At 46.3% G+C, this 18,752-nt stretch overlaps 1 protein-coding gene across 5 annotated transcripts in view; it reads right to left on the bottom strand.

Annotated features, from left to right (window-relative positions):
• The window catches only part of LOC146816482 (exportin-5-like), a 1,867,381-nt gene that overhangs the window by 1,585,341 nt on the left and 263,288 nt on the right, over positions 1-18,752 (bottom strand). For all 5 annotated transcript variants that reach the window (XM_085610326.1, XM_085610327.1, XM_085610328.1 and 2 more), the window contains exon 11: positions 14,049-14,174. In XM_085610326.1, the coding sequence (XP_085466452.1) occupies positions 14,049-14,174 (126 nt within the window). The remainder of the gene's footprint in view (positions 1-14,048; positions 14,175-18,752) is intronic.

Here is an 18,752-nt window from a genome sequence, read left to right as displayed (position 1 = left end):
TAGCACAGAAGGGGCTTCCAAGAATGCCAGATTCACCCGCTCAACTGCACTCCATGTTTCCCCAGCACACATTTGCTTGTCCTAAATGTAAAGGAGACAAACCCTCCTTTTACTACATAGTATGGACTTCACTGGTGTCTGGGGAATTGGAAGAATAGTGTAGGGAAATTTCCCTGACCACTCAATCTAAAGAGCATCCCCATTCATCCATGGTTGGTAGTATTTGGAGGCCAAGTGTGGGCATCTTTTGTTGTCTGCAATTACAAGAAGGTCCAGTTGAGGAAAACCCAAGTTAGAGAAAATGTTATATTCAACAGAATCATTTAGAACTCACTCATGGTTTTCTTGTAAGATCCTACTTCCCAAAAGAGCTTAAACATTTTTGACGCCTGCTAGGTGAACTGTGTGATCCTCAGGTTCCTGCCTCATAGCCATGTACAGATGAAATGTGTTTACGGTGCTAGTGCTTTCATTGTTTGTTCAAATAGTGCATGGTTGTTGTATTGTGGTTCACAACCCTTTCTGAAGAAAGGTCTCCAAGGCTAGGTGTACAATCATAGTTCCAGGAGACTGATGTGTCAGGACATTTCCTTGGAAGGTCACGCTTGTAATCTGAAGATGGTCTATATGAGCACCCCAACCTTTCCGAGAGGAACAAGGTACTTATATTTGGTAACACTCTTTCTTGTGGATACTTCAACTTCCACAGGCACTAAATTGGTATGGTGGGCCTTGATCTAGAAATATTTTCCCCAGCAATGCTTCTACACACCCCTAGGTGGCATCTTGCGGTTGCACAATGGCTTTGTATCGCCTGGAAATGACAGAGTGAAGCTGTGTATAAATACATGTATAGATGTCACCTATGACCGCTGATATCAGTTTTTTGTGTACCTCAATCTGTGCCTCCAGACAATGAGCATCACAAACAACTGTTAGTATCAGTGTGCAGATTCCTAACATTTTTAGACGTTAAAAGGAGGTCACTCGATGGAATGGGGAGATGGGAGGGTAGTGAGGAATCTGCTTTACAGTATCCACCAGAAAGAGTGTTAACAAAGGTAAGTAGGAATATGCTACTTACCAGTATGCATCTGTTCTTGGCATGTAGAGCTGCAGAGTCACACACTGAGGATAAGATCGCCATCTGGTGTTGGGCTCGGATGATTGCAGGTTGTTGTTGTCTTCGGAGAAGCCTTTGGTCACGAGGTTGGTGACTCCTCCCCTGGACAACAGTGCGCATGGGCATCCACTCCATCGGCAGATTGTTTTTCGCCATGTTGGGAAAAGATGGAGTATATAGAAAAGAAAGAAAGGATGTCCATGTGTAATGTCTAAGTAAGACGGATGCTGGAACAGATACAGGTCCCGGGGAGGCGGGCGGGCGTGTGTGACTCTGCAGCTCTACATGCCAAGAACAGATGCATACTGGTAAGTAGCATATTCCGTTCGAGGCATATGAGCTGCAGATCACACACTGAGGATAGATTATATAGCAGTGCTCCCCTTAGCGGTGGTCGCCTGTATCCGTTGCAGCAGTTTGAAATAAAGTTTTTAGGACAGCCTGGCCCACGGAGGCCTGTTGTTTGGCCTGTACGTCAACACAATAGTGTTTAGTGAAGGTATGCGTGGTAGACCATGTGGCTGCCTTGCAAATGTCTTCTAAGGGAATATTGCCTAAGAAGGCCATAGAAGCCCCTATTTTACGCGTGGAGTGCGCCCTAGGGGGAACTGTGAGTGTACGTTTAGCCTTGAGGTAGCATATTTGGATGCATTTAACTATCCACCTGGCTATTCCTGATTTGGAGATCGGGTTGCCTTTGTGTGGTGGCGCGAAAGCAACAAAGAGTTGTTTTGTCTTTCGAAAAGGTTTTGTTCTGTCGATGTAATAAAGCAAAGCTCTTTTAACATCTAAGGTATGTAGGGCCCTTTCAGCTACCGAGTCTGGATTTGGGAAAAAGACCGGTAGTTCTACTGATTGGTTAAGGTGGAAAGGGGAAATCACTTTTGGAAGAAATTTAGGGTTTGTCCTAAGAACCACTTTGTTACGGTGTAGTTGTAAGAAAGGTTCTTCAAGTGTAAGGGCTTGTATTTCACTTACTCTGCGCAGGGAAGTGATTGCGATAAGGAAGGCTACCTTCCATGTTAGGAATTGCAATTCACATTTGTGCATAGGTTCAAATGGGGGGCCCATGAGTCTTGTTAGAACCACATTGAGATTCCACACTGGGGCAGGTGGCAATCTTGGGGGAAGAATCCTTTTGAGACCTTCCATAAACGCTTTGATGGCTGGTACCTTAAAAAGGGACAGGTGTTGCCTATTTTGCAAGTAGGCTGCCAAGGCTGCTAGGTGTAATCGTATAGAGGAATACGCTAGGTTGCATCTTTGCAAGTGTAGTAAATAGCAAATGATGTTTTGGATGGAAGCATCCAATGGGTGTATGTCATTATTAGCGCAGTAGATGGCAAATCGTTTCCATTTAGCGGCATAACACGCTCTAGTAGTAGGTCGTCTGGCTTCTTTTATGATATTCATACAGTCTGGAGGGAGATTGAGGTAACCGAACTCTAGGACCTCAGGAGCCAGATCGCTAGGTTCAGTGTTTGAGGATCTGGGTGTCTGATTTCTCCATGGTTCTGGGTTAATAGATCCGGGGAGAGGCGTAGCTTTTGATGTGGAACTAAAGATAGTTCCAGAAGTGTGGTGAACCACGGTTGACGTGCCCAAGTGGGAGCCACTAGTATTAGTGTTAGTGACTGTTGTTTCAGTTTGCGTACCACAAATGGAACTAGTGGGAGAGGCGGAAAGGCGTACGCAAATCTGCCTGACCAGTTCATCCATAGGGCATTGCCCTTCGACTGTGGGTGTGGAAACCTGGCGGCGAAGGTTGGGCATTTTGTGTTTTCGGCGGTGGCGAACAGGTCTATGTCTGGTTGTCCCCACTTTTGGAAGAAGGGGAGTAGAACTTTGGGGTGTAGTTCCCATTCGTGGATCTGTTGTGTGTGGCGACTTAGGAGGTCGGCCACTTGATTGTGGATCCCTGGGAGATGTTCTGCTAACAGGTAGATGTTTTGGGGAATTGCCCATCTCCAGATTTGCTGTGCCAGTTGGGACAGTTGGAGAGAGTGTGTCCCTCCCTGTTTCTGTATATAATACATTGTCGTCATGTTGTCTGTGCGTATGAGGACAGTTTTGTTCTTTAGGTGAATTTGAAAGGATTTTAGTGCTAGGAACACTGCTAAGAGTTCCAGGTGGTTGATGTGGAGCAGTTTTTGTTGGCTGGTCCATCTGCCCTGAGTGGTATGGTGGAGGAGGTGGGCTCCCCACCCCGTGAGAGATGCGTCTGTAGTTAGCACAACTTGTGGAAGAGGCTCTAAGAACGGTCTCCCTTTGGACAGGTTGATGGTGTTCCACCATTTCAGTGATCGAAGTGAGCGACTGTCCACCAACACCAGATCGGTAAGTTGTCCGTGAGCTTGGTTCCACTGTTGTGCTAAGCATTCTTGTAAGGGACGCATTTGAAGTCGTGCGTGTGGGACTATGGAGATGCACGACGCCATCATGCCTAGGAGCTGCATGAACACTCTTGCTGGAAGAGATGGATGAGTTTGAAATTGAGAGATGAGATTTTGTATACTGGCTATCCTGGCTGTGCTGGGATAGGCAATGGCTTTGGATGTATCTATGGTTGCTCCTAGATACTGATGTAAGTGGGAAGGTTGTAGGTGGGATTTGGGGTAGTTGATAGTGAATCCCAAATCGTGGAGAGTTTGAATCGTGCGATGAGTGTGGAGAACGCATTTTTGGTATGTATTGGCTTTTATGAGCCAATCGTCCAGATAGGGGAAGACATGGATCTGTTGTCTTCTGAGATGCGCTGCCACGACTGCTAGGCACTTGGTGAACACTCTGGGTGCTGTTGTTACTCCGAATGGGAGAACTGTAAATTGATAGTGTTGCCCATCTACCACAAATCGTAGATATTTTCTGTGAGCGGGATGCATAGGGATGTGAAAGTATGCGTCCTTGAGGTCCAATGTGGCGAGGAAGTCTCCCTGTTGTAAAAGTGGGAGGACTTGTTGGAGAGTGGTCATGTGAAAATGATCCGAATGTATATACTGGTTTAGTAGTCTGAGATCCAGTATGGGCCTTAGTGTTTTGTCCTTTTTGGGAATGAGGAAGTATAGAGAATATACCCCTTTTCCCTGATGTTGAAGGGGAACTGGTTCTATCGCATGTTTTTGTAACAGGGATTGAACTTCTTGTTTGAGGAGAGAGAGATGATGCGAGGACATTGGACGTTGTTTGGGCGGTATGTTTGGGGGGGATTGTATGAGTTCGAGGCAGTAGCCAGACTGGATAATTTGTCTTACCCACCTGTCTGTGGTGATGGAAGTCCAGACAGGCAGGAATTGTTGGAGTCGTCCCCCGACCGGAGTGGAATGGTCTGGGGGGAGTGGTGGCAAGTCACTGTTTGGTGGCTGGTGAGGTGCGGGTGTTGTTGTTATTGCCCCGTCCTCGACCTTTGTTATTGTTTCCCCTATAACCTCCCCGGAAGTAACCTCTGTTGGGGGATGTTTGTCCAGAATTTTTAAAGGTGGACGTGGTCTCAGTTGATGTGTTTTTGGAGCCTCCTCTATAAAAGGAGTGACGAAAGGAACCCCGGTTCTGTTGAGACTGCAGTGCTCCCATAGACTTGGCAGTTTCATTATCCTTTTTCATTTTTTCTAATGCAGTATCCACTGCAGGGCCAAATAGCTGCTCTTGGTTGAAAGGTTGAGCAAGAATTGCGGTTTGAACCTCCGGTTTAAAACCGGAAATACGGAGCCAGGCATGTCGTCTGAGTAAGACGCCAGTATTGACCGCTCTAGAAGCAGTGTCTGCTGCATCTAAGGCGCATTTAATGGAGGCATTAGATATTAATTTGCCTTCTTGGATGAGGTCAGAGGCCTGGGACTTAAAAGGTTCAGGCAGATGCTGCATAAGGTCCTCAAGTTGGTCATAATGCGCTCTATCATACCTGGCTAACAGGGCCTGGGTATTCGCAATACGCCAATGGTTAGCCGCCTGCGCGGCGACCCGTTTGCCCGAGGCTTCTAAAAGCTTAGACTCCTTGTCTGGGGGAGGCGTTTCTCCAGTTGTCTGAGAGTTAGCGCGCTTCCTGGCATTTGATACGACTAGGGAGTCTAAAGGGAGCTGGGCCTTAATGTATGCAGGGTCTTGCGGGGCTGGTCGGTACTTTTTTTCGATGCGTGGGTTGAGCACCCTAGCTCGAACAGGGTCCTTAAAGACTTCAGTAGCATGCTTTATAACCCCTTTGATCATGGGCAGTATGTGGACAGTCTTTTGTGACTGCTCAAAGGTATCAAGGAGGAAGTCCTCTTCAATGGCGTCTGTGTGCATTGTAACGCCGTGGAATGTTGCTGCCCTATTTATAAGTTGGCCGTACCCTAGGTGGTCATCAGGAGGGGAGGGCTTGGAAGGGTAGGTAGTGGGGTCAGGCATGTCAGGTATAGGATAAGACCAGTCATCCATGGGTGCTGGGTCTGGGAACGTAAAAGGGTCGTTTGGATCAGCAGGATCATCAAATAAATCAGGGTCCGCCCCTCCCCCTAAGTCATCATTATCATCCTGTGGAGGAGGTGAATGATAGGGAGATGGTAAAGGTAAAGGTAAAGGTAAAGGAGAAGCAGGAGGAGGAGGGGGGGACGGGTTAGGAGGTAAAACAGGAGAGGAAGGACGAAGTGGTGAAGTAGCACAGTCCTTTTTCCGTATGGGAGCTGGGGGAGGTGTAGTGTCCAGCTTCCGCTTTTTATATGGGATGGCAGTCACATGTCCCGTTTTAGGATTGATGTAGATCCGCTTCTGAGTAGGATCTGGTCGAAAAAGATCATCTGGCTCCGAAGGTGGTGTCTGTGACGTCCGCTTCGGGTCTTTATGAGCTTGTTTTGGCGGGGACGCAGTTTTCGGCTCCGATGATTTTTTCGGGTCCGATGGATTTTTCGGTGCCGACTGATTTTTCGGTGCCGACTGATTTTTCGGTGCCGACTGATTTTTCGGTGCCGACTGATTTTTCGGTGCCGACTGAGGTTTCGGTGCCGATTGAGGTTTCGGTGCCGAATGAGTTTTCGGTGCCGATGGACTTTTAGGCATCGATGTTGAAGAACGTTTCGGTGCCGGTGGAGACTTCGGTGCCGAGGAACGTTTCTGTGCCGAAGGAGATTTCGGTCTTGGAGCCTGTTTCGGTGCCAACAATGAGTGTTTGGGTGCCGAGGGTGTTAAAGGCACAATTAGGTGAGGTTTGCTCGAGCCCGAGCCACCCACAGGCTTAGATGTCTTCGGAGCCGGGCCCGAGGGCGGGGCTTCTGAAGAGGATTTCCGGTCGCGACTGGGCCCAACTGGCGGAGTCTTGACCACTGCTTTTTTGGATGGGGCAGGGGCAGGGGGGGTGGTACTCACACGCTGCCCTGGAGTGATGAGGTCATCGGAATCGTCGGCTTCGGACACGATCTCGAGATCTTCGGTGTCGTCTTCGGGAACATCTTGAGCAAAGATGTCCTCCGGTTCTGGAGCTGGTTTGGCCAGAATATGGCGTCGAGCTCTTCGGTCCCGGAGGGTCTTCTTCGAACGGAAAGCGGAACAAGCTGGACAGGTGGACTCGTTGTGTTCCGGCGACAGGCAGAGGTTGCAAACCTCGTGGTGGTCACTGTGGGGGAACTTCGCTCCACACTGGGGGCATTTTTTGAAGGGTGTCCTGTCCATCAGCCGCTTCCGGAACCGGTCCGAGTTGATGTCGACGTCGATGGAATACAAATCAAAGAGTTAAATCGATTGCTGGAAGTTTTCTGCTGGAGCGGAAAAAAGTTCATCCGAACCCAATGGCGGAAAAAAACAATCTGCCGATGGAGTGGATGCCCATGCGCACTGTTGTCCAGGGGAGGAGTCACCAACCTCGTGACCAAAGGCTTCTCCGAAGACAACAACAACCTGCAATCATCCGAGCCCAACACCAGATGGCGATCTTATCCTCAGTGTGTGATCTGCAGCTCATATGCCTCGAACACAGATCTTCCACCTAGTCATCTCTGCAGATAGACCTAATCATTATGCTTTTATATGGAGTGCATATCACCTGTGAGGGTATAGCGGCGTCTACAAAGGTGGCTGTGCAATCCTGTATGGGGAAAATTTGCAGAACTAAGTTTTCGGTTTCTTGCAAATTCTAAGATGGAGCTAGTGGCTCTGGTGTGGTAGGGTAGACATTTACAGTCTTTGTGGACCACATAGGAAAAGGAGCAGCCCCTGGCTTTGGCTCAGCGGATGCAGGGGAAGTGGGATTGGAGAAGTTTGGCTGAGCGGAAGGTGCCTGGTTGGTGTGAGAAACTAGTTGCGGTTGTTAAGGTATGCGGCGCCTTTATTGTGAGGTGCATTGAAGGTGTGTGAAAAGGGCACTTTGTGGCTAGGGAGCCAGTGGAAGTCCTTGAGATGTTTGGATATGTGGTGTGGAGTGGTAGTTTGAGAATGAGTCTGGCTGCTGTGTTTCGTATGACTAGGATCATCTGGAATGGGAGGCAGAAGGAGTGGTGAAGCAGGTCTAGGAGATCTCTCTATACTTGCACCAGGCTAAGGAGACTAGGCTCTTGAAGATGGAAAATCCAGTACTTCAACCACCAGAGTAGGTGGTTTACGAGAGAAAGCCCGGAAATACTCAGACTACGAGGTCGAAGACAGCCTCTGAGGTTTCAGTTTGCGAAGCCATTTTACAGACTGTTAAAGAGAGACTGAAGTAACAATGCATCTCAAAGCTGAGTGGTGCTCAAATATAATCTACTCTATTGATGTCAAACGTGTATGCTTCTTTGGCATCAAATGACTCCTTGACGGCAAATCAGTTTTAGCAATGAACAAGTAATTGAACAGACTCCCACATGCATGGTGGAAACTACTTCATGGTAAAAAAACAGTTGCTTGAAGTTCTCACATTCCATAGAGCCACGTCAGAACCTCCATCAGTTACATGTGTCCTGCAGATAGAACACCAAACCCATATGGAGACTGTATTGTTAGGATTGTCTTGGCTGGGTGCATTGCAGTAAGACTGGAGGTCTTCTAAGCCTCCACCTAACTCAAATCAGCTCTTAAGGTATGGTTCTTGCTCGGGTCCTTACTATGTGCCATTCTGAAGGGGTTAATTGCCTTTTTACCTCTAACTGTGTTCCACTGGTATATCCCCAAGAGCTTGTTTGTATTACCCTATTCCTGCTACATGAATGAATGTACAAACTTCTTGAAAGCACACTGTTACACAGGGACAAGAAGTAAAGGCACTAATATTTGAATGCTACAAAGGAAGAACAGGGATGAGCAAAGTCTTGAGTAGCTTGCAGATGTGCTTCAGATTATGTGTAACACTGAAGGTTGTAGAAGAGGACCCTAGAACTTGGCAGTGATAAGAGAAACAATACAACCCCAAAGTTACTACAGTACACTTTTGGTACCCATTAAAACTGGTGCCCCCGCATAGATATATGTTGAGAGAAGACCTGTGCTCAATAAAGCGCGGGCCTTTATGATGGATCGCCATCATCCACAAAAAACAATCCGCTGCACCACCGCCCTAGATGACACCGCACTGATCATGGAATACCTCAATTTCCAACTCCACAACGACAACAAAACAACCATCAAAGGCAGCCTCACCTACAGACCCCCAGGATTATGCCTGGTCTCTGGGACGCCATCACAGACTTCATCACCGCACTGGCCATGAAGTCCAAGCACTACGTTTTCCTCGGAAACCTTAACTTCCACCTGGACGACCCCACAGACACTAACACTATCCTCCTGGAGTGAATGGACAACATTGGCTTCACCCAGATGGTCACAGACCCCACACACAGAGCATTACACACACTGGACCCAATTCTTCATGTTCAGCAACAGCGTCAAATACAGCCATATCACAGAACTCACTTGGACTGACCATTCCATTGTTCACTCCACAATCACGGAGCACATCACACCACCCCCCCAACCCTCCCAGCACTTCCTTCCGCAGCTGGAGCAAAGTGATTCAGACCTAATTGATGGAAACCCTTCATAACCACCCAGCCCGACGCCGCAACTCGCCTGGAACAGGCAGTTGAGAACTTCAACACATGGATCACCAATGCTGTTGACCTAGTCGCCCCTGTCAAACCAGCCAAAACCCACAGATCCACCAAACAAACCAGCTGGTACACACTGGACCTTATCACCATGAAACTGGAGAGAAGATGGCGTATCAGCAAAGACGATACAGACCGAGCCACCTTCAAGCCAGCCCTCAAGATATCCACCATCTACAGGAATTTTGGCCCTCGAACCACCGACAGTCCCAACCTCCTCACTCCAAAGGAAGATTCCCCCGACTAACATCTCACATCATGGGAAGAGCTCACCACCCCGGATACCACAGCCATCATGAACTCCATCAACTCGTGTGCACCCACCAACCCATGCTCCCACCGCTCTTCAAGATCAGCCACCAACTCACCACCATCCTCAATGCATCCATCACCACAGTCACCTTCCCCGATGCATGGAAACATGCCGAGGTCAGACCTCAGCGAATTCCAGAACTACCACCCCCATCTCGCTGCACCAGTTTCCCACCAATGTCCTGGAGAAAGCCATCAACCAACAGCTGGCTGAAAACCTGGAGAGAAACAACCTGCTAGACGCCTCCCAATCCAGTTTCAGTGCCAACCACAGCATCAAGACTGCCTTGACTGCCGCCACGGACAACATCCACACCCTGCTCACCAGAGGAGAATCAGCAGCCCTGAACCTCCTCGACCTTACTGCAGCCTTTGACACCCTATCCCACTACACACTCCTCAACAGACTGCCGCAGATTGGAATCAAGGCAGAAGCACTCAGATAGATTGCATCATTGCTCTAAGGATGCATGCAGAACATCCGCCAAACCCCCTTCACCTCGGAACCCACGAACACCATCTGCAGCGTCCCTCAAGGCTCATCCCTCAGCCCCACCCTCTTCAACACTTACACGGCGCCCCTAGCCGACATCATCAGAACCCCCGATATCAACATAATATCCTACGCCTATGACACCTAGCTCATCCTCTCTCTCACAGCAGACCCCACCACCACCAAGGCCAGTTTCCACAACTGCATGCAGAACTTCACAGTATGGATGAAGTACAACAGTCTGCAGCTCAATACGGGCAAAACTGAAGTGCTGATCTTTGGCACCCATGCCTCCCTCTGGAATGACACCTGGTGGCCCGCTGATCTTGGACCCACTCCCACACCAAAAGAACACACCTGCAACCTCTGCATCATTGTAAGCAGCAAACTCACCATGAAACGACAGATCAACACAGTCTCCTCTGCTTGCTTCCACACTCTCCGCATGCTTTGAAGAATCTTAAAATTTGCTGTTTGATTTACAAAACCCTTAATGATAGTGGACCCAAGTATATGACCGATAGTCTTGTCCCCTCTCATCTCAGCAGATCTCTATGTTGTAGTGGAAAGGCTCTGCTGGTAGTACCCCGGGTCAACAAGCTTTGTGCGGGAGGCAAATCTTTTGCCCATGTAGCCCCGCGCCTTTGGAACTCACTCCACATTGCATTACGTGTGTGCCCTGACTTGCTTAAATTCAGAAAAGTACTGAAAACCGAACTCTTTTAATCTTGTTAGCTTTTACCTCCTTGTTTTCATGTTGTGATGCTAGCGCGGAGATACCCCTGTAGGGGTGAGTTCTGCGCTTTACATATCCCTCATTCATTCATTGTTAGATTAATTCACTAGTCTAAATCAGTCCAAGCACACCTGAGGCTAGTTTGATTGTGGGATTAGGTGAAGGCAAAATTATTATAAGGGACTAGCTGCTCATACCCGGAGTCACCTGTTTGCTTCAGAGAAGTGCCGATATTTCCACCTTAAGCTACAGCTCAACCTAAAAAAGGAATTTTAATCCTTTGCTTCTAAACGTTGCTCGAAACTGGTTTCATATTGTCATTTAAACTGATTATTCACTCCCAGTGACTTTGCCAGCAGGAATGAAATCTCTTTGGGGAGAAATGGAAACATGTCTCTTGTTGAGTGTAAAATGATCGCTCCTGTGTTTTTCTTTTTCGCAATAGCCAATGAATATGCATGAACTGCCTCCAGCTGATCGGAGGCTGGTCGGTCCTGCAAAGGGTTACGGTTACCAGTACAATGTATTTGAATAATCAACATGTTATTGATATAGGTGGACCTTGCAAAATTCAAGAGCATTCGCAGAAACATTTATTGCATTTCCTGAAGCTGCCCCATTACTTGGGTGCAATATTGTTTGCTGCATCGTCTATTGCATGATTTTTAAAAAAACGATTTACGTCATGTTCCTCGAGTGAAAGCAGAACTGCAGCTTTATGATAAACACTGTAGGCGTCGCCGGTTGGGGGAGGGGCCTCGTGTGAAAGCGGAACTGAAGCTATAGGATAATCATAACTGTAGGCGCCGGTTGGGGGGGGGGGGGGGGGGGGGTGGGTGGAGGGGCAGAAGTCCTAGTTTGGACCAGGACTTTTTGTTATTGATCTCATTGAGAGCCATCATTTTATGGTCCAAAATGTTTCGAATAGCGTGCTACATGTCAACTGAAAGCACTTGGGTGTTTCGTCCGGTCTATGAAGTGATATATATATATATATATATATGCCAAACAAAGTCTCCAATCCCAAGGAGTCCCCGACCCTTCAGGGTGGCCTCACAGAACAGTGAGCATGGACCAGCTCACCAACACACGTCATGACCAAACAAAGATGTGAGGCCCATCTCGGAGATAAAAGCATTTATTTAGAAGACAGCAGCACTAATCTTCTATCACCTTACGCGTTTCGGCTGTCGCCTTGCTCACAGGTAAGAAGTTAACAATTGCAAAGTGCGTTGTGCTTGCTTTTTTAAACATAATGTCACATGACCATTCATTCGAAATACTGGCCCCATAATGCACTGTACTGTTTGTAAGTTCATTACACATGGAATCATAATTAATCCTCAATCAGCATATTATTTCAGCATTTTTTTATTTGGTACCTGCATCATTTTAGTGGAAATAAAGTCTCGCAGCCATGTGTTTTTTTCTCAATTATATGCAAGTGCTCACATTCAGCATAGGTCTCCGAATCTGCATGTCTCTCCGAGCGGTCAGAGCACGGGATGTTTTCCCATACGACTGCCTGGTGCGCCACAGCCTTGAACAGAAGTGATGTACCGGCAAAGTGAACGAGTTAGGAGGCAGCAAAAAAGAGCGACACTGGATTGAACCAATGGTAAGTAGCAGGCGGGAAAAGAGTGGGTATTTTTATTACAACAGGTCTTGCATACAGCGTATGCACACTGAAGCTCGACCTAAAAAGGGAGCATGAAGGCCTGAGCGTATTCTCGTACCCCAGCCCTTTAGAGACACAAGAAGAGGTTGGAGATTGGATTGGAAAATCACTAAGATATTGACACTTCTGTACTACGGCAAGGTAGAAAGCCTGCCTGGGCAATGTCCAAAATGGTGCAGTCTGTTTTGTCTGATTTGGTTTATTTAAATTTAGTTTCTCTCTTTCATCTTCTGATATTCTTCCACCTTCTCTTGGCAAGATTATTATTCCTATGTAATGAGTGAGCAAGTGTGATCTTTATATCGAGCATTCTGTAATGCCGGCTGTGTATTGTGGGGGTCTGCTCAGTTTTTCAGTGCTTTGTGACATGTGGGATGATGAGTGAAGGAGTGTGAGTTGAGGTTAATGCATGCAGGGGTCAATAGTCAGTCCTGCAGGAGAGAAGCATATAAGCATGGCGTCAAAAAGAGTACAATATTGAACTTCTAGGGTCAACACTACCTGGCATGGGTGATTAGTCAAGTCTGTAGAACAGAACCAAGGCAGAGAGGTCAACTATATCCTTTGTTTACTTTAACTATATCATTGCTGTCACTCACCTTTGGCACCTCACCTGGGCAGACAGTTCAGGAACCGGACCTTCAACATCTGCCATCAAGACACTACAGCAAATATCTAATATCTCAATACCTATCATGGACCCTGTAACATTCCCTGCTACCTATGAGTGACAGTCCTAACAGCATCTCAACAACCTACCAAAAGGAGCCAAATACTTTTCCTGCTCCCTAAGGTAGCCAGCTTTTCTATGATGTTATCATTGAAGAATATGTTAAATACAACTATTTATGTTACATGTTGTACTTGTTACTAGCAATGATAAAAAGAAATTAAATGGTTGAGCAGTAAGTGAGGAGAATATGTGTAGTAGTAATTAGACAGGCGGTTCCCCATATCCTCTCAGTAAATGGGCCCTCTTGAAATGTCATACACAATGATTAAGTTTCCTAACTCTATCTCCCTAACCTAATTTCAGCAGAGGCCACAGTTGACTTCATCAGTCCTATGCATACTGCCAATAATATGATGTGTTCGTCTGCCCAAAACTACAATCCCCTCACAGTTGGGCCCTGATCTAGCCTCACTGTAACCTTCAGAAGGCTAACCGAGGGAGCCATTCTGCTCTTCCTACCTTATTCAAGTGATCCTGGACCTTTGTTAGTCTCCTTCAAATTTTTTGATTATCTTTCCTTACTCTCCCTTGGCGATAATGAGAATCCCAGAATCTCATTGTCCTTTCAAATGAATTCCAAACTCTGATCTTACATCAGTGACAGCCTCATTTGAGCCCACAAATTGGCTGTAACAGCAACAGCGGTTCTACTCAAATCCCTAGGTCTATCTGCTCACACCAATGCCTCCAATATATCATAGCTTCACCTTTAATCGGCTAAATGTCTCATTTTCAGTCCAGTACAAAATACATAGGCAATACCCCTTAGTAGCAATAACTTTAACATTGGCCATTTTCTACTGATTTGGCCTTCATACAAATAAATTAAGAATTTTACACACAGAAGCCATAGCATGCCTTGGATTAGCTGGCATGCCATACCCTCTTCATTTTATAAAGGAAAAGGATCGCAATTGTAAAAACATACCTTAATCAGGTTTGTCCTCGTAGCAAGTAGATATTTTGGAAGCAGAGCCTGGAAGAGGGGGTTTCTGGATAACTGTTTATGTTTGAAAAACATTAACCAGGTAGGCTGGGTTAAGGAACTCAAGTACTAAAGAAATCAAACAAAAAAAAGCAGGTTATCCAAACCATCAGACTATAAACCACAAAACTACGTAACAAGTCACACACTTTCAATAACACTGATTGTGAAGGATATTGCATTCCCTCTCCAAACTTAAAAAAAATCCCAGGGGCAGGATGGACCATGGGAACCTTTACATGAAGTCACAGTTCTAAGCTTGTCCCAAGTGATGCACTGATGCTGGGCAACACTAATTGGTTGTAAAGGCCCAGCATATAATGGCATGCCCAAAACCCTTTAATTCTCAAGTTTTTCAGCATCTTAGACATTAAACGCCTAATAGCTGAGAAAGAAACTGGGCAGGTAATAAAGGATATGGAAAACAGAGTCCATCAGATAGTCTATCTATAAAAGATTAACTAATTTATATGGATGAACTTCAGATAATCAAAAGTCACCCAATTTGCCTGATAACTTAACTAGATATTTTCCAAACATGGCTCTAGTCCAGGCTGTAGGAATCTGGCTCTGTATATACTATACCGAAGTTCGGTATAGTGTGTACAGAGTTCAGTGGAACCCCAAAGGTAGGCAGAGGTAAAGTTAGATAGCCCCTTACTCTCTATTTGTGGTAGTGTGGTTGAGCAGTAAGGCTTTATCAGAGGATAGAGGTAAGCATTTGTTGTACTCACTCAGTCAGCAAATGAATTCACACACTCAAAGACTGAACTTTAGACCAATTGTTTTTGTATAAAAATATTATTTTAGTTATTTTAATTCCTAGAACCAAGCAAGCAAGCCTGGTACAGGTAAGTGATCAATACTTTGTAGTAAATATACAGGTTGGATTGTAATTGTATATGCACTTTATTTTGACTTACAGTATTGTTTAAGAGAAATGCAATGCTTTGTAAATACAGTACATAGACTTGAATGGGCTTTTCAGTAAAATACCAGGTAAGTTACTGTTTTTTGTTTCATGGCGTTTTTATTAGCATTTGTAAATAACACATAGTGCATTACATGATACAACAACCTGTAGACGGCTCAAGGCAATACCGAGTCAGGCAGCGTAAAAAATTCCCAGGGCCATACCTTATCTCATATTGAGAGTCGTGAAGTAGATTTTGGGCTTCCAGGTAGGCAGTAAGCTGTTCCTGCACTACTTTTTCTAATATTTTGGCTGGTTTGGGAAGAAGTGATATCGGACGATAGTTAGAATAGATTAATGGATCAGCTTCCGCTTTTTTAAAAATAGGAATTAACATGGCCTGTTTCCAAAAATAGGAAATATGCCTGTGGCAAAAGACGAATTCCAGATGGAGATGAGCGGGTGCACAATAACCGGGGCAAGGGAAGTAAACACCTGAGCTGGAACTGGGTCGAGAGGGGAACCTGATTTACACTGCTGTATTTTTAATAAAGCAGTGTCAACTGTAATTGCTTTGAAGGCATGAAACAGTGTATCTCTAGAAAGGATGGGATCCTGATACAGAGTATCCATATACTCTCATATGGATGAGAGTCCAAACGCTGTGAGTGCTGGAGCACTTGGTATATGTGAGAAACTAGCCCCTTATAGGTGCCGAAGGTACGTGCCAACCGCTCGAACGGCATGAAAGGCCGCGTAGCCACCTGCGCTAAGGAGAAGCCCTGTATCCAGTGCCGGAGCTGGATATATTGAAATCTGTCCTTCTCTGTTAGACAGAATTCTTGCTTGCATTGAGCAAAGGTTTTGAGATCGCCTCCCATAAATAAATCCTGTATCATTCTACAACCGGTTTCTGTCCAATTTGCAAAATAGGGTGGGCGACACGCAGGGGGGAACTGTGGGTTGCGAGCAATTGGAGTGTGCGGGGACGGAACAGAGGTGAGGCCCCTGCGGACTGCCACTTTGTCCCAAATCCCGAGTACCGTTTTAGTAGGGACTGCCATGTAGGCGCTACGATGACGCGCCTCCCGAGGCAGCCAAGCATGATCCCAAAGCAGGCGACAAGTGACCGCCCGATCCATATGAAACCACACCTTTTCCCTCTCCCACGCTCCCCACTCCAGAATAAAGCGGAGGTGGGATGCCCAATAATATTCCAGCAGATTGGGGCAAGCGAGTCCGCCACTATCCCGGGGGAGCATTACGATTTTACTAGAAAAACGTGGTTTCTTACCGCTCCAGATGAATGCGGTCAGTTCGCATTGCAGCCCCTGGATTTGGTGTTCTGGGATGGGCGTCGGTTAAGTTTGAAAAAGGTAAAGGCTCTTCGGTAGTATGGACATTTTAACTGTGTTGAGGCGGCCTAACCAGGAGAGCGGCAGGGCTTTCCACATGCGTAAATCAGCAATGACTGACGTTTTATATTCCTGCCAATTAGCTTGCGACCAGGTGGCTAAATCCGGCGTTAAGTTGAGACCGAGATACCTTACAGACCTGGTCGCCCATTGATAAGGAACGAGAGTCTGCAGAGTCGTAATCTCCTCATCCGGGACCGTAATATTAAGAACCCATGATTTTGTGTGGTTAATTTTAAGCCCTGAGGCTTGCTCGTAGGTTTGGAGCAGCATATGTACCGCTGGAAGCGAGCGCAATGGATCGGATAAAGTAAGAAGTAAATCGTCTGCAAATAGGGCAATCTTATGTTCGACGCCCCCAAGAGAAATACCAGGAATATCAGGGGACCGGCGCACCATAATGGCGAGAGGTTCCACCACAAGGGCAAACAATAGGGGCGACAGGGGACAACCCTCCCGGGTGCCCCTGCAGATGGAGACAGGCTGCGTAAGCTGACCATTAACTCGTACTCTGGCTAGCGGCGAGATATAGGGAGCCATAATACGCACTGTCATCAGAGGACCCATTCCCACTTTCCGTAGAACTGCACGAAGAAATATCCAGTCCACCCGATCAAACGCTTTTTCAGCGTCTAGCGAGAGCAGGCAAGCCGGTATCCTCCAGTGTCTAACCTTCCCAACAAGATGGGTTACTCGGCGCACATTGTCTGCCCCCTGTGTGAGAAAGCGGCTCTGTATATACTGTTCCTTAATAGGTACAGGGTGTACAGAGTCCACAGACCCCAAGGGTTTAACAGAGGTTAAAGTTAGATATAACCTTACTCTCCAAAGTGGTAGCCTGGTCGAGCAGTAAGGCAGTATCAGAGGACGTGTAAAGCATTTGTTGTACGCACTCAGTCAGCAAATAGTTCCACACGCTCAATAACTGAACTCTAGGCCAATGGTTTGTATATAAAAAATATATGCTTGTTTTATTTTAGAACCAACACTTGGAATTAAAATATACTTTCTCGACAGGAGATGTTTCATAAAAATACTTTTGTATATGCAATTGACTTTTTAGTAAACAGTTACAATTAGTTGCAGTAGGCAACTCTATTTCGAAACACAATACATTGAGCTCAATGATAAATTCAGATTATATGCAACAGATTACTTTGTAGATTACTTTTGTAATTCCAGGCTTGGATCCTAGATCCAGTCCTGGGTCAATTCTCAGAATCAGCTGTTGAAAGTCGACTTTGGTACTGTAATGATTTTTAACTAATATTTAGCTATTACAAAAGTGAGCACTTAGAAAATATTTCAGAGCAAACAATCAATGATTCCCTATGGAAGGAAATGTAGGTTACAGGTACAGTAGGTTATCGTTACTTTTGTAATCCAGTACTGGGTGTCTAGACTCAGTACTGGGACATTTATCCAAAACAGGTAAGTAATTACGTTTTCAGATGTTATACGATTTTTGAGGAATATTTAGAAATTGCAGAAATCAACACTTAGAAGAAATTTCATAGAAAAGCAGTCAATGGTTTCCTATGGAAGAAAAATGAGTTAATGGTAAGTATAGTTGTGGGTACTTTTCAGAGTCAGTGCTGGGCACCAAGATCCAGCACTGGGAGCTCACCTAAGAGCAGGTGAGTAAATTCGTTTTTGGTACTCGGCTGATTTTTGGTGAATATTTTGAGTTTTGAAAAGTTCACACTTAAAAGAATTTCCAAGAAAAAGCCAGTCAATGTTACCCTATGAGGAAAATGAAGTTAGCGGTTTAAGGGTAAGTACTCGACTGGCACAGTTGAAGTTCTCGGCAAAGACTCAGGGGTCTCCCAGTGTCAGGTAGGTACAGTCAGTTCACCCTCAGCGGTTTCAGGACGGCCGGGTGCAGAGAGAGTTAGGCCCAATGTTATCCTGTGAGGGATAGGGGGTTAGTGGCTGCTATCAGGCAAGCCACGCGACTGTGGGAGCTGGGCTCCGGGTCACTTACTCAGGGCAAGTGGGGAAGTAGGTTAGAGTAGAGTTTTCACTGCCAGGGCCACTCGGGCGGCTGGATGCAGGGTGCTTTTGAGCCGTCGGGCGCTCAATTGATTTCTATGGGAAATCTGTGGTTTGGAAAAAGACTGCAGACTCTTCAGGTGCCACCACCACTTCGAGGGGTAAGTTGGGTAGTTGGAGGATAGGTAGGTACCCTGGGATTGGGCACAGAGGGCCGTGGGGCGCCGGGTGCAGGGGTGCCTTTTGGTGTCGGAAATCTTACCCTCTTGTTGATCGCGGTTGGGGTGGCACTCTGTTCTGAGGCTGCAAGCTTCTTCAGGATAGTCG

Source organism: Triturus cristatus, chromosome 6 (genome assembly GCF_964204655.1).
Source record: "Triturus cristatus chromosome 6, aTriCri1.1, whole genome shotgun sequence".
In the NCBI taxonomy this organism is placed as follows: Eukaryota; Metazoa; Chordata; class Amphibia; order Caudata; family Salamandridae; genus Triturus; species Triturus cristatus.
The sequence above is the reverse complement of the archived record's forward strand: the minus strand, read 5'-3'. Positions and strand labels throughout refer to the sequence as shown.